Here is a 16,021-nt window from a genome sequence, read left to right on the forward strand (position 1 = left end):
AGATGGGCAACATTGAGACAAACTCCAAAACAGGAATGGTTTTATAGGTAATAGCCACTGACATTATTTTAACTACAGTAGTCATCTTTTCAGTTTTTCACTAGTTTTTCATTTGGCTAGTGTCAGTGTCACTACTGGTAACATGAGGTGATACCTGGACCCTATAAAGGTTGCACAGGCAGTCCAACTCCTCCATGATGGCCCATCAATACGTGCCAGCAGTTACTCTAGGAGAGCTGGACAGGGCCATAGAAGGTCATTAACCCATCAGCAGGACCGGTATCTGCTCATTTGTGCAAGGAGGAGCAGGATGAGCACTGACAGAGGACTACAAAATGACCTCCAGCAGGCCACTGGTGTGAATGTCTCTGAGCAAACAATCAGAAACAGACTTCATGAGGGTGGCCTGAGGGTCTGACTTCATGAGTAGGGATGATCGAACTTTTCAAAAGTTTGGTTCGACCAGAACATCCGAACTTCCCGAAAGTTCGACCCGGATTTCAGAACCCCATTGAAATCAATGGAACCCGAACTTCGGTAATCAAAAAACACCATTTTGAAGCCCTAAAACCCAATAAATGCCCCTAAAAAGTGCCTAGGGTTCTGGGTCATGCCCCAGGGACTATTAATCATACAAAAAAAGTTCTTAAAAATTGTCATTTTTGATAGAGAGCCAATTATTGAAAAAAAAAAAAATGAGATTTCTTTGGATTTAGTGTCTGGGGGGTCTAAAAAAGTGTACCTGTGAAGTTCCAGCTATGTAGCATGTCCATAACCAGAAAAAAAAGTTTGTTTGTATTAGAATTAATATAGAACAGGGATATGGCTCCGCTATTTTCACACCTTGCCGGTTTTGTAGCAAGCGTTTTTTTGGGCATTTTTTGGGGGTCTTTGGAGGCAGGCATAACATCAGAACTTCTGTGTAGGGGTATATATACACACACACATGTATGTATATATACACATACACATATATAGGTGTGAAAGTAGCAGAAACCTATGCTTGCGCTAATAAAATAATTAACAGGCATATGGCTTCTCTCCTATCACACCTATATATGTGTATGTGTATAAATACATATAAGTATGTGTGTATATATACCCCTACACACAAGTTCAGATGTTATGCCTGCCTCCAAAGACCCCCAAAAAATGCCCCAAAAAAATGCCTGCAACAACACACCTGGGCTTTTTTTTTGGCGCAAGCGTTTTTTTGGGCATTTTTTTGGGTCTTTGGAGGCAGGCATAACATCTGAACTTGTGTATAGGGGTATATATACACACACACTTATATGTATTTATACAGTTACACATATATAGGTGTGATAGGAGCAGAGCCATATGCCTGTTAATTATTTAATTAGCGCAAGCATAGGTTTCTGCTACTTTCACACCTATATATGTGTAGGTGTATATATACATACATGTGTGTGTGTATATATACCCCTACACAGAAGTTCAGATGTCCAAACATGTCCTCAAAAAAGCCCTATAAACGCCTGCAGCAAAAAGCAGGGTGACAGGGGCGAAGCCATATCTCTGTTCTATAAGTGTTCTAAGAGAAACAATCTTTTCTCTATAGCGGTCACCCTGACATGGAAGGGTTTTGTCACCCTGCCATAGCAGTCAGAGTCAGTTCACCCTACACTACACTACGGTCACCCTGGCACTTAACACTTTCCCTACAGAAACTAGATTTTTGAATCTAACTAAAGTGGAAAATAGCACCCTAACTACACTAGATATCCCTTTACTCACACTAATAATTGCTAAATGACACTTTGAGAGCAGAAGTAACAGAACTGCTTCCACTCTCTCCCACAGCCCTGTATTAAAATGGTGTAGATTTGGCGGGGCTATCTTATATACTGGGGGGCGTATTCACTAATGATTGGCCTCTGGACCCCCTAGTCAGTCCAATCACATTCCTAGCATTCTCCTGCCCCCTCAATTGGCTTTTACTGATGGTTCTGGTCCAATCACGGGCTTTTAAAGTCCATTTCATGTCCCATTGCATTTTGGTCGGTTCTGGTTGCCGAATTCCGAACTTTTTCATCAAAAAGTTCAGAATTCGGCCGAACCTCGAACAGTCAATGTTCGGGTCGAACCGATGGTCGACCCGAACCGTTCAATCATCCATATTCATGAGATGGCCAGACGTTCCCGACATTCAATGTTTTCTAGTGGCCCTGTGCTCATTGCCCGGCAACGTGGAGCTCGATTGGCATTTGAACACCAGAGTTGGCAGGTTCTCCACTGGCACATTGTGCTTTTCACAGATGAGAGCAGGTTTACCCTGAGCACATGTGACAGACGTGAAAGGGTCTGGAAAGCTGTGGAGAATGTTATGCTGCCAGTTTACAATGCTTAAGTAATGAATGAACACAGGAGTGATTGGTACCGATTACTCACTGTGGTTGATTTACTAAAGGCAAATAGTCTGTGCACTGCAAGTGCAGTTGCTCTAGATCTGAGGGTAACATGCAAGAAAAACAGCATTTTTGCTTGCACATGATTGGATAATAGAAATCATCAGAGCTTTCCCTCATTTCAGAGCTTCCCATTAGATCTAGCAAGTGCACAGTATATTTGCCTTTAGTAAATCAACCTCAATGTGTTCATTCAGGAAAGGAAGGGGTTAACATTTTTTTTAAATAGCAGTCCGGGGGACAGTTCTGCTATAACTTAATGGTCAGCGAAGTAACCATGAAGTTATAGCAGAAGGGAGGATGCAGCCAATATAAGGCTTACTGACCTTGCAAGCTGAAAATGGTTCCGTACCCCCCTATAATTTATGTCAGTAGCAGAAAAAATATTAATAAATGCATTTTTTTAATACTCTTTTGTTGAAAAAAATATAAGGATTGTCATGCCATTTTCATGACCATACTCTGTGTATTGCATGTGCCCTTGGCATTGGGGTCTAGCATTGTCCCTTGTGTGGACTTTTTTGCACATGGCACGTGCATCTCACTGGTTTATCTATTTGCTGGAATGGAACATGCCTGTAAATCTCTATTTTAAAGCATCAGTTACCCGTTTGTCCTGGTTTGTACACAGCTTTGTCTGTCTGAACTAGAAGGCTGGATCTCCTCTTCTTCACCAGAACTTTACTGCTCTTCACTATTGTTTCCCCTGCATTCTCTATGGAGATCTTCAATATGCCAACCACCTCTGACTCTACAGACTTGTTAACCTTAGTGAGAAAAAAAATGAATAGGTTAGAATTGAGCTTTAAGACACTAAAGTCCCTGTATATAAGAGAGCCAACTAAACATGTTACTAACTGAAGCTGACCTAGACCACTCAATGTACAGATCACTTTCACCTCTTGCTTTTATGAACCTTTATTGAAAAGAGTGTGTATAGTGTTTTTGTTTATTTTCTCTTTATTCATTTATTAGGAATCTGGCACATGGCTGATTAGGGTTGTACACTGTCGAGGACAGGGGTTTCCACCAGCTGCAAACAGGAAGCCTGCACAAATCAATGACAAGGTGACACTGTCCACATCTATCCACAGCTGGCTGTCAATTAGGGACAGATGTGCACCTCAGCATGTGAAATGTCTGGGTCTAGGAGCACACATCTGTCCCTAACTGCAGGTAATCATTCCATGTGCAATTACATGTGAACAGCTGCAGACAGCCATGGAGAGTGTCAACCTGTAATTAAAGTATATAAGTATATGGGTTTTATTTCCATTGCCGATTGAAAACACTGTGTCCATGATAGAAATATGCTGACCTGGCAATGTGTGGCACTAACTGGCCATGTGCATGAGCCCTGTGGTCAGGGTTAAAAAATACAGTTTTTGTATTTTAGTATACACCCAGCAGGTGGAGATCTAAGCTCTTTATTATGTATTTGACATACCATCCATGTCCTCATGACATTTATACTAACACGCACGCACGTGGCAGAGCAGTGACCCTCCTGCTCCATCTCCCTGTTTGGAAGGCTAACATTTATACTTTTTATTACTATTATAGAGAGCCTGAATGAAAACCACTTCTCTTGGGGTTTTTCTTTAGAAAAGTCATAATGTCATGGGTGTCCCTCCCACTTGAAAAAAATACAATTATCGAGCCCAAAACATTATAAATTTCCTTTACTAAGAGAACAACTTTTAATATCAGTTATCAATAGTAACCATTCAGCACTCATCTTTATTTCTCCTAATAAATTAACGTTCAACAGATTAAAATAAGCTTGGATTGTGTGCTAGGACTATGGATTCAAACTTACCATCATTGTTCTGTTCACTGTTCTCTTTTAAAAAGAATCTGATTATAATGTCCACAAACATAAGACAAGGTTTTCTCATTTTGCCCACATATGGTTAGATCAGAGAATAATAGTGTGCCTGCCTTGGAGTCCCATTGTTCTCTAGTTGATCCTGTCAGGGGAATAGATCAGCCAAGCAACACCACACTAGCTCAAGCACAGTACCAAATCAGGCACTTTAAATTCCCTCAGGGGACCAGAGAAAAGCACCACCAACCAACCACCAAGGGGAATCAGCAAATCACTAGATGGGCCCTGTGTGTGTTATATAGATAACAATACCATTCAGGGTCAGATGAAGGGCAACTGGTGCCCTTAGCACAATGGTGCCCCCTTGGCCCCTCCATTGCTTAACTGATCAGACATTATTTCACAATAGGTGCTGAAAGTGAAATTAAAGTTTGAAAATTGATAAATCATCATGTTTTTATATTATTTTTTTATCAAATGGGCCATGGATCAAAATCAAGCAAGTGACCTAGGTTTTCTATCTGAAATAATGAGGGAAAGTATTTATTTGATGAATGCAAACTAAAAATATATATATATTTACTTTATATTTGTTTTCACAATTCTTCCTTTGATATTCACACATTGAAATTAAAAAAATATATACTCAAAATCCTTCAGTTATAAATAATTTTTTCACTTTGAACCTAAAACCCTGTAAGAAAATGATTTTATTAATATTACTTATACCATTGAAGTCTATGAAGATTTAATGATCATGCATTGCCAGGAGGGCGGGGGCTTGCAGAGCAAGATATAGACAATGTAGGCCGTGGCCATCGGATCATTATAAGGATAGATCTGTGGATGGTGGAATCTGTTAGCTTAGGTCAAAGGGGCAAAACTTATAAGGCTATTTTGTTTTAAACTTTACTTATTCTCTAAGGGCATGATAGCTATGCAGAAAACTATGCAGTTCACCCTTCCCTTGATGCCCTAAGCATGTGCTTATTTTGCTTAATGGTTATTCCAGCCCTGAAAAAATCTGTTATACTGATCCCCTAAATCCCCTCAAGCCAAGTGGTGACAATTATCTTACCATCTCCTCCACTTTCGGCTTTCACTCAAACCTTAATTGAGGAGTGGGCAGACAGGGAAAATGACCATCATCGATTGCCCTTTTTGGGATGAAGTCACAGTATTCTCCACAGGACCTACCTAACCTTTTGGCTCCTACCTATTCACCTGACTCTCAAACCCCAGTCAGGTTGGATCTCACATCTTAACCATCTCCTGTTTTAATCATCCCCTTAGTCATGTAGACCCTCTGTTTATTTTTCTTCTGCCGGTCAAACTTTATGCATATTTGTTACCCTGATTGGAACACAGGTGAATATGGAGTCCTGCTTGAAGCTCTTCTCTACAAGAGTTGTGTTCTCTTCTTCCAGATTTAAGGAGATCTGTACTCTGCTCTTGCCCTGAGCCCCCTCCAGGTGTATACATATGGTTTCAGAATGCTTGGAGCGAATCTCGGAGGGGAAGATGACCACATAGTGCCTAAGAAGATGAGAGCACATTTTAGAAACCATAAATTATGCAACATTTGTTTCTCTTTAATAGTCAATCAGAATATTTGTACATGTAATGTATCCAAACCATTCACATGCTTTTTTTAATTATTTTTTTTACCTTTATCTGGTTTTCCATAGACAAACATTTAAATAAAGAAAAAAATCACATCAATCAAATAATCATTCATATACATAAAATCCCCCGATTCCCCCCCCCCCCCTTCTATTTTGCCACTTTCTCCTTTCTCCTCCCTCACCTTTACTAAGTCTTCTTCTCTCCCCACACCTCCCTCCTCCTCTATACTTCCCATATCTCTGTGTATTTCTTCTTTTTCCTAAACTCTTCCCATCTATTCCAAATAGTGGAAAATATCTCTATTTGGTCCTCTCTACTACTGCTCAAATATTCCACTTTATACATGTACTTCATACGTTTAAACAATTCCTTCATCGTAGGACTCTCAGGGTCCAATCATTTTTTTGAGATTGCCCCTTTTGCTGCATTCATTAAATTTTGTACCAAAAAATTCTTGTATTGTTTTATTGAGCTATGTGTGTTACGAAATAGACAAAGCCACGAGTCATCTGGGATCTTCATTTCCGCTATCTCCCCTATATATTTCTTTTGGTTGAAAATGTAATCTTTATTTGCATAAAAGATATACAAAAAACAATACTTTGTCGGGGTACATTCTCCCCTGTACTGCGACGCAGCGCATAAATACACTACATTACAATACATTTCCGGTCATACAAATAAATACATTCAATCAAATACATTCATTCTGCGGTATGATGCCTGATGTGTTGTGCGGAGTAAGGATACCCCGTGCCATCACATCATGCATGACGCCGCAATACCCCTAAAACATGAAACTAAAAAACGTTGTCTATACGATGCTTTACTCAAACAATATCAATATAATATAACATTTCAAAAAAGCAACAGGTGTGATGGGGGGGGGGGGTGGGAGAGTGGGGTAAGGGGAGGGGAATGAAATCACAAGCCCGAAGCTTTATTGAATGGACAGAGACACACAAGGGAGAGAGGGGGAAGGGGAAATCTTCAGACCTCCTCTCCCTCCACGAGATCCATCAGGTTATAGTCTCTGAGCAGACTGTGGACCAGTCTGCAACAGTCCTCAATGGACATCCTCTCCCGCTGGTGGATAAGGCGCTTTCTGGCGCACCATAAAGCGTCCTTAAAGCAACACAACAACCGCCAGGCGTTGTCAATGTCCTCCTGTGAAAATGTTCAGTGAAAAAGTCCATTCAGCACAGCGAAATGTGTGATGGCAGTCTGTGGAACAAAGTCTCTAAGTTCAGGTTCCAAGGCCCTCAACAGGCTCTGTGCAAATGAGCACTCCCAGAAAACATGAAAAGACGTTTCCTCGTGGATGATACAAAAGGGGCAGTGCCTGTATCTGCACAAGTTTCTGGCATGCATGAATGTCCTGAGAGGCAGTCCCCCCTGGATTGCCATCCATGCCAGATCTTTATGCCTGTTGGTGAGTCCCTTTGAAGAAACATTCCTCCAGACCACTTTGCAAGTGGCTGAAGGGAGGCCTGGAACAGTCTCAGCAATGTCCGATGCTCTGATCAACTTGTAGATAGTTTTTGGCTTCCACAAGTCGGGCTTGACTCCATGCAGCACCTGCTCCTTGATGAACTTGAAAGTATCCAAGTAGTACCAAGGAGTGTCCCAGTTGTAGGGGATGGAGCTGTCCCATTTGTCCCATCCAAGAGACCTCCAGAGAGGCAGGAGGAAAAAACGGGACATGGAGTTGCCTCCAGAGTCCGAAGTTCTGTCTTCTAAAGTTCTGCGGATGCAGTTGCAGGCAAAGAACACCCCCAGTAGCGTTGCGATGTCAGGCACTCCCTTACCGCCCTTGAGGGGTTCCTTGAACATGACTGCCCACTTCACTCTGTCCATCTTGGAGCCCCAGATGAAGTGGAACACCGCCCTGGTTATGGCCTTACAGGTGTTGACCCGCGGGGGCCAGGCCTGGGCGAGGTACTGCAACACAGGGAGAATCTCGCTGCGGAGAACCAGTGTTTTCCCTTCGATGGGGAGTTCTCTGAGGCTCCATAGTCCAAACTTTTGTCTCATCTTGGACAGTCTCTCCTCCCAAGACTTCAGAGCTGTGCCCTCAGCTCCAAACCAAACTCCGAGAATTTTGATGAAGTCTGCCTTGATGCTGAAAGGGTGGATGCAGAAGAAGGCATGAACCACTTTCCGAAGAGCATGATCTCTGACTTCCCGCAGTTGACTTTTGCCCCTGAAGCTTTGCTGAAGTCCTCACAGGTCTGGACGAGCGAGTCGATGGAGAGCTGGTCAGCACAGAACACCGTTACTTCATCCATGTAGAGTGAGCACTTGACAACCCTTCTGTCTGGTCCCGGTGTGGTGATCCCTCTGATCTCTGGGTTCTGTCGGATGCATTCGGCAAAGAGCTCTATACAGCAAACAAAAAGCAGAGGTGAGAGAGGGCAGCCTTGTCTGACCCCAGAGAGAATAGGGAAAGGGGCAGTTTTCCAGCCATTCACCAACACCGTACTACAAATGTCATGGTACATCACATTCACATATGAACAAAACATGTCCCCAAGACCAAACCTGTGCAGAGCTCTGCACATAAACTCATGGGAGACACGGTCAAAGGCCTTTTCCTGGTCAAGACTGACCAGGGCCGCGTGCACACGGCGGCCTCGAATGTACTGGACCATTTTGAGGGGGACCCCACGCCAAGCTGCCAAGCTGTTTTTACCCCCATTTTATTTTAATTTACATTTTATTTTTACAATTATTTTTTAAATTCAGCTCTCAGCAGGGAAGCCTTAAAAATCTATTAACTGGGGGGTGTGGCTTGGTCATGGCAGCGTGAATAAGTGCCTAGCTGTTGCTCCCGCTCCTTGGCCTTCCCTATCGGCATATTTCGACGATTTTATAGATATATCATGAGCGTACAGAAGAAGTGGAGGACAAGGAACTCATCTAGGGGAACACCTACAGCCCCCATCCGTAATTTTTTTCCGGGTTCATAGGGAACTTTACAGAGACTGTTTCAACTGAGCCAGCGTGGCGGCCTAGGTCCTGCAGCCATGGAATCTCCAGCTCGGAGCTCCCTCTCCCAGCCTGTTGTGGCCGATGTATCTGCCGCTGGACCGTTATCCTTCTCCCAGCCTTCCACGGTAGCTCCAGGATCGGGTTGCCCAACTAGAACAGGCGCAGGCATCGCATAGTGACCTTCTGGCGGAGACCCAGCTCCAATTAGAAGACTTAGAAAACCGGAGCCTCCGCAATAATTTGAGGCTCCGAGGCATCCCAGAGGCGACCGCCTCAGAGAACTTGGTGAAATATGTGAAGGCGATCCTATCCCGCGTCGTGACTACTGACCCGCCTGTCTCATTTAACTTTGATGGGGTGCATAGGGCCCTGGGAGCGAAGCCAATGGATCCTGCTAGACCTCGGGATGTCATCTGTTGGCTCCACCGCTATGGCGTGAAAGACGGGTTCCTTCGAGAGGTGTGGGCGATGGGACCAATTGACTTAGACGGAGCTGTGGTGACTATCTATCCTGACGTTGCCAGGGGGAGACTCCAACGACGATCTATGCTGAAACCTCTTTTGGAATGGATCAGATCGCCGGAGGTCACTTACCGATGGGGGTTCCCCATGCAGTTAACAATCCAAAAGAATGGAGTCTTCTTCCTCCTACGCAAGCGCGCTGACCTTCCAGAACTGTTCAGCTTTCTGGCCATTGAACCTGTGGAGGTCTCTGACCGGATGGCTCGCCTCCCTGACCGAGACCCTCAGCAGCAGCATAGTCGCTCCGGCCAGCCTCCTCCGAGATGCCATCGGTTGGGAAGAAGAGGTCCCGGCTCTTGTGCTCGGGGACCGGCCGTGATGGCCCCGTAAACGTAATAATCATCTGGACCTGATTTGTAGGTACTGCCCTCACCGCGCTCTTTTGTCCCCCCTTCCTTTTTTTCTGCCCCCATTTGTCCTACTATCGGCCGTGTTATGCCTTCCCATCCTCCCGCTGGCCCTCTGCGTTTTTGAGGTGCACCCTCCTGTGCCCGTTATATTACAGGACTGTCCTAACCAGGACATTGAGCCCACCAGTGGTCGGACTGGGCCGCCTTCGCCCCATCTGTACCCCGCCGCTGAGTTTGCTGAATGACTGCGGTGCATGTCCCTGGCCGCCGGACTACTCATATGTGCTATGCTGCTCTTCTACTGGTAGTGCTCATCTGGAATCCCCTGTGCCTCCTCATTATTAGTTTGTCAGTAATTGCTTATTAGGCTGATGGGGACATTGGTGGGCCACTGTTTGATCCTGGTACTGGGGGGGGGGGGTTGGGGTCCAATGGGTCTGGAGGAAGGGTGTTTTATGTTACTGTTATTATCCCTTTTTTTCTGCATTGTTTTTTTTTAACACGGGGATTCGAGGCTCTGTGATGGGTTGGGGGAAAAGTGGAAGCCGCTGTTGTGGTCACATCAGGTCACCTGCCCTTGCTTTGGGGTCTACCTGGCGGGTTCTTTCCCGCCCCGCATTTCCTGCTACACTTAGGGACAAGCCCTCCTCCTTGCCTGCTCTCCTATCATCCAGTCTGTTCCTTCCTTCATTTCTTGTGTCCCCGACCGTTCTCCGCTCCCCCCTCCTTTCCTCGTTCCCTCGTCAACCCCCCCCCCTCCCCTGTGTTATCGCCCTACCCTGATGTGTCATCCCTGTCAAATTCCTCCCGTTCCACCCTTCCCTCGTTTCCCACCCTTCCTCCCCCTCCCTCCCCCTCCCTCCCCCTCCCTCCCTTGTTCTCTGTACTTCTCCCGCTCCCATCCTCCCCCCTCTGCCCTCTGAGACCGTTGTCTCAAGCAGAGCTGCTGCTCTTACTGTTTACGGGATGACTGCTCTCCCTCCTCCCCTATTCTGCTTTCCCTCATGAGGCTGGCTCCCGGGGTGTGGGGGGTCATATATTCTCAGTTGGCAGTGCCCCTGTTCTGCCTATATTGCTATAGATCCCTCGGGGTTCCTAGAACTCGCTTGGTCTCCTGGAGTGCATCTGTCGCCCTCTGCCAGTAGCCGCAGACTTTGATAGATAGCCGGTCATTTTGGATTTCTGCAGTCCACTGACTGGTAGTCCTCTCGGCTGGCTGTCCGGAATGGCAGAGGCGGGGGGGCACTGTATGCACTTCCTGGCGTCCTCCACTGGCGCTGCACTGTGCCGTGTACCCCTTATTTGTGCTCCTATACCACTCTCCTTGGTCATAGGGGACTGGGCGCGATTTGGAGCGGGATTGGGGGGGTATGGCTTATGGATCAGGCCCTTTCATTTTTTAAAGATAATTTGGTCTCCTTTTATTAGATCATTGTTACTGGTTTTCTCAGAGCCTCTTGCCTCCTATTACATGTTCAAGTTCCATGCTGATTTTTTCCTTGGTCCTATTTAACAGTCTACAGTATACTGTATGTCTTTCATTGAATGTTTCTTTACCCTTCATAAATGCTTCTAATATGTCTTCCAGGCCTTCTGTACTATTGCTTACTGCCGGTTGGGGTTTGGCTGAGGGCGGGAGCTCTCTTCCTCCTTTTGTGCCCTTCCGCTTTCCCCACTTAGGCCGACTCCCTAGGGTTCACTCCGTGCCACCCCACTTTAGGGGGGCTGGGACGGGACCCTTGGGTGTCTAGAGACGAAGTCTCAACAGCGTTGTTGATGCTTTAGAGTGGTTTTCTGGGCTCACACTAGTTGTGGGCTCACCCCTCTCTGCTACTCTCTCCCCCTGACTTTTGCCTGTTACTTTCTGGGTCTTCCCCACTCATTCTTTCCTCCTTTCCGCCTCCTGCTTGCCTTCTCCTCTCTCCTCTTCCCTTTATCCCCTCTCATCCATCTCCCCCTCTCTCTCCTTCTTTCTTTGCTCCCTTCCTTCCTTCCTCCGTTGCCTTTTCCTCTCCCTCTTATATTTCTCCCCTCTCCTCCTGCGTCTTCTCTCTTGCCTCCCCCCCCCCTTTTTTTTTTCTTTCTTCCCCCTCTAGGCAAAGATGGCCACCGCACACGTTGAACCCATCCGTTTTGTATCCCTTAATGTCAAGGGGCTCGATACATCGGAAAAATGTTCTATTGTATTGGCTGACATGCATCGCCATCGTGCCCATGTTTGCTTTCTACAGGAAACTCATTTCAGACTAGACAAGGTTCCCAAACTGGGAAACAAACGCTTCCTGACGGTACACCATGGTTGTCCTTCTGATTCCAGATCTAGGGGAGAGAGCCTCTTGATTCGTAGGGGGTCTCCCTTGACTTTCTCTGATTCGTGGTACGATTATTCTGGTCATGCCCTTTTTGTCAAGGGCCGCCTGGGGTCGGTAACGGTCACCCTAGTTAATTTCTACTTCCCCAATTCTAACCAGGTTACGTTCCTTGAATTGATGTTATCACACCTGGCGGATTTTGCCGAGGGAGTTATCCTTATGGGCGGCGATTTCAATTTGGTGCTAGATCCGGTACTGGATGCCTCTAGGGGTGCCTCCCACATTTCCTATGCGCCTTGAAATGCATCAAAAAGAGTCTCCAAGCGCTCCACCTGGTGGACGGGTGGCGCATTCTCCATCTGAGTACTTACGATTACACTTTTTACTCTCCACCACATGACTCTTACACACGCATTAATTTTTTCTTGCTTCCCCAGTTCTTATTATCTTGCGTCGTTTCAGCTTCCGTTGGCTCCATCACCATTTCGGACCATGCTCCAGTGGTGCTGGAGCTTGACCTGCAGCATCCTGAGGTGAAAAAATGGCAGTGGAGGCTGAATGACGCCCTTCTCCAGGACTGGAAGATCCTGGAGGAGGTTAGTGCGGAACTGCGTACATTTTTTGAACTTAATGCCATCCTGGAGAGCTCTCCATTGATTGTCTGGGAAGCTCACAAGAGCTATCTCAGGGGGGTCCTGATTAAGATTGGCGCTCAAAAGAAGAAGGAGAGGACGCAACAGATGAACGACCTGATGGCAGGCATTGGGAATCTGGAAGCGGTTCATAAGCGCTCACAAGCGAGGGATACCTTATTGGAGCTTACTGGTCTCCGTGAACAGCTTTGCGCTTTGACGCTGTTCAGGGAAAAATCTGCTCTGGCCAGGTGCAAAAGATCCTTTTACAAACATGGGGATAAGTGTGGTAAGATTCTGGCAAGTTCATCCCGGAGATCCTTACGGCCTCTAGCTGAAAGGTGCAGACGACGGAGGAGATCACGGAGGTTTTTCGACAATACTATGCTTCTCTTTACAATCTGTCCTCTGTGGGCACTTCCGAAGCTGCCTATTCCCGCATTCGGGAATACCTTCTGCGATCAGGTCTCCCGAAATTATCTGACGTGGAGATTGAACAGCTGGAGGACCCTATCCAGTCTTGGGAGCTTTCGGCGGCCATTGCAGGCTCACAGAATGGCAAGGCCCCGGGCCCCGACGGGTTCTCCCTTTTATATTGCAAGCTCTTTGAGGATGTCTTATCCCCACACTTCCTCTCCGCCTATAACTCGGCAGGCACGGGGGCCCAGTTTCCACTGGACTCGCTCCGAGCTCATATTACGGTGATAGCCAAGGAAGGTAAGGATCCTCTCTTGTGTCAAAACTATCACCCTATTTCTCTTATGAATATAGATCTGAAGCTCTTTACCAAGATCTTAGCATCATGCTTGGCCCCTTTGATCCCGTCACTGATACATGATGATCATGTAGGCTTTATATTGTCCCGGGAAGTGAGAGACAATACCACCAAAGCTATCAATTTGATACAAATGGTGCACACCCAAAAGGTACCCATGATGCTCCTCTCGACGGATGCCGAAAAGGCCTTTGACCGGGTGAACTGGTCATTTCTATCCGAAACCTTGACCCATGTGGGATTGGGACACCACATGATGTCATGGATCCAAGCGATCTACTCCCGGCCCTCGGCAAGTGTCAAGGTCAATGGCATTCTCTCTCAATCGTTGGATATTTCGAACGGCACCCGTCAGGGATACCCCTTGTCCCCCTTGATTTTTGTTCTGTCCCTTGAGCCTTTCTTGCGGACAATCTGGGCTAACGCCGACATCAGGGATGTCTCGGTCTCTGCAACATTTTCGCCCAAAGTGGCGGCGTATGCCGACGACGACCTTCTGTTTTTTCTCACACAACTGTTGATCTTGCTTCCTAACCTCCTCAAGGAGTTTCATACCTATGAAGCCTTGTCTTCTTATAAGATTAATCCCCAGAAATAGGAAGCTCTTGCTATTGCGATGCCAGGGAGCATGGCATCCTTGCTTTGGGCTAATTTTCCTTTTAAATGGAACTCTTCGTGCATTTCTAATCTTTGTATATCCCTTCCAGCTGCTCCTGATTGTGTATTCGATTGCAACTTCCCTCCTCTCCTCGCCCAGATACGGAAGGACTTGGAGGAGTGGCAACGGGGTATGTTCTCATGGTTTGGTAGATGCAAAATTACCAAGATGAACATAATGCCCCGATTACTCTACGTGCTTCAGGCTCTGCCTATTGCGGTTCCACCCGCATTCCTCAGATGGGTGAACAAAACCTTTTGTGAATTCCTCTGGATTAGGCCCCCCCCCCCCATTGTCGTTGAAGATCCTACGTCTGCCTAAGCTCTCTGGTGGGATGGCCCTGCCTGATGCGGCCTTTTACCACTCTGCCTGCCACTTGGCACGAGTTCTGGACTGGTATAGACATGGCTCCCTTAAACAATGGGTGCGAATTGAGAAATCAATTTGTGAGTCCTCTCTGGAGGCATTTCTGTGGATCCCTTGCCGAGAAACCTTGCTTCTAATCCAACCATTGGGGCCACTCTGCAGACATGTCGGAGGGTGTGCCACACTTGGGGTCTCGCCCCGTGGCCATCCCCTCTATTGCCGGTGGTGGAAAACCCGGAGTTCATGCCGGGTGTAGGAGATCCAGGATTCCGGGTGCTGAAGGATCGGGGTCTCTTCCAGGCTAGGCACTTTATCCGCCGGGGTCAATGGATTTCAAGACAACGACTTACCTCCGACCACACTTTCGACTCCCTGTCCAACTGGCAGAAGGTCCAACTTGCCCATTTTCTGAGTTCTCTCCCACAGGCGACTACTATGACTAGACGCCTCTCACCGTTTGAGGAACTTTGCGCTAAAACATCCCCATTACGCCATACCATCTCGTTGCTTTACCGCATGCTGACGACTCCCGAGCCGGGTTCCCGTTTATTGCATAGTGGGAACGTTACCTGGGCCTAACCCTCTCAGATCGCCAGGTGGAAAGACTTGTGTTCTTTATGTATAAGACCTCCATCTGTTCTAAATTTCATAGGATGTTCCCTTCCTGCTCCGACCAGTGCTGGAGATGTGGGGAGCAGGAATGTGCCCTGCTATTACAAATTGGTTAAAAAATGTTAAATTACATGCAGAAACATTTTTAAATGACATGCATGTGTCATAAAGGTGCAGAAAAATTGGGCCTTGGGTGTTGCCTAAACACTATAACCCCTCACAGTTACTCTTGCTGGGCGCAGGAACTGTTAAAAATTAGAAAAGAAAATTGAAAATCATGCACATGTCAAACAGGCGCTGAAAAATTGGGCCTTGGGTGTTGGTGGTGCCTGAGTACTGTAACCCCTCACAGTTACACTTGCTGGGCGCAGGAATGGGCCCTGCTGTTAAAAATTAGAAAAAAATAACTTAAAGTACATGCACCTGTCAAACAGGTGCAGAAAAATTGGACCTTGGGTGTTGGTGGTGCCCTAAACCAAAAACATCAAGATTCAGGAATAGGATAGGCAGCATAGACAGTCTTCAAGGGATCCCAGATCCCTAGCAAATTCAATCAGTTACATCAGCATCAGGGGCTTGACAGCCGCCATTGATCCAGGACTGATTCATTTTGATAAATGTCCTTTATCAGCAGCCACTGGCATGGCGAAAAGAAGCCAAGCTCCCTTGAGCCTGTCCTTGTGCCATACTCACACGGGTACTCAATTTTGGCCCTCTGCTTCGTGTGCAGCCGCTGTAGCATTGCCAATCTTGAGTTCCAGCTGGTGGGCATGTCACAAATGAGGTGGTTGCTGGGCAGGTTGAATTCCCATTGAAAAGCACTGGCATTGTATGATCATTGGAAATGGCCCCAGACTTTTTTGGCCTGCCTCAGGAGATCTTGTTAGCCCGGGTATCTGTTCAAGAAAAGCTACACCACC

The 16,021-nt window shown here is 46.4% G+C and overlaps 1 protein-coding gene and 1 pseudogene across 2 annotated transcripts in view; both read right to left on the minus strand.

The window, feature by feature from the left end:
* LOC309564228 (alpha-1-inhibitor 3-like) overlaps nucleotides 1-16,021 on the minus strand; it is a 91,605-nt gene that overhangs the window by 41,598 nt on the left and 33,986 nt on the right. Inside the window, exons 2-3 of the mRNA XM_082268855.1 lie at nucleotides 5,610-5,793; nucleotides 3,037-3,196 (exon numbers count right to left, since the gene is read on the minus strand). Of these exons, the coding sequence (XP_082124981.1) occupies nucleotides 3,037-3,196; nucleotides 5,610-5,793 (344 nt within the window). The remainder of the gene's footprint in view (nucleotides 1-3,036; nucleotides 3,197-5,609; nucleotides 5,794-16,021) is intronic.
* LOC309563302 lies at nucleotides 6,874-8,171 on the minus strand (annotated as a pseudogene). Its single transcript has 2 exons — nucleotides 8,041-8,171; nucleotides 6,874-7,927 (listed from the first exon to the last, which is right to left on the minus strand). The product of its transcript is annotated as an uncharacterized misc_RNA (transcript).

The sequence above is a fragment of the Pelophylax lessonae genome (assembly GCF_965119305.1).
Source record: "Pelophylax lessonae genome assembly, chromosome: 9".
In the NCBI taxonomy this organism is placed as follows: Eukaryota; Metazoa; Chordata; class Amphibia; order Anura; family Ranidae; genus Pelophylax; species Pelophylax lessonae.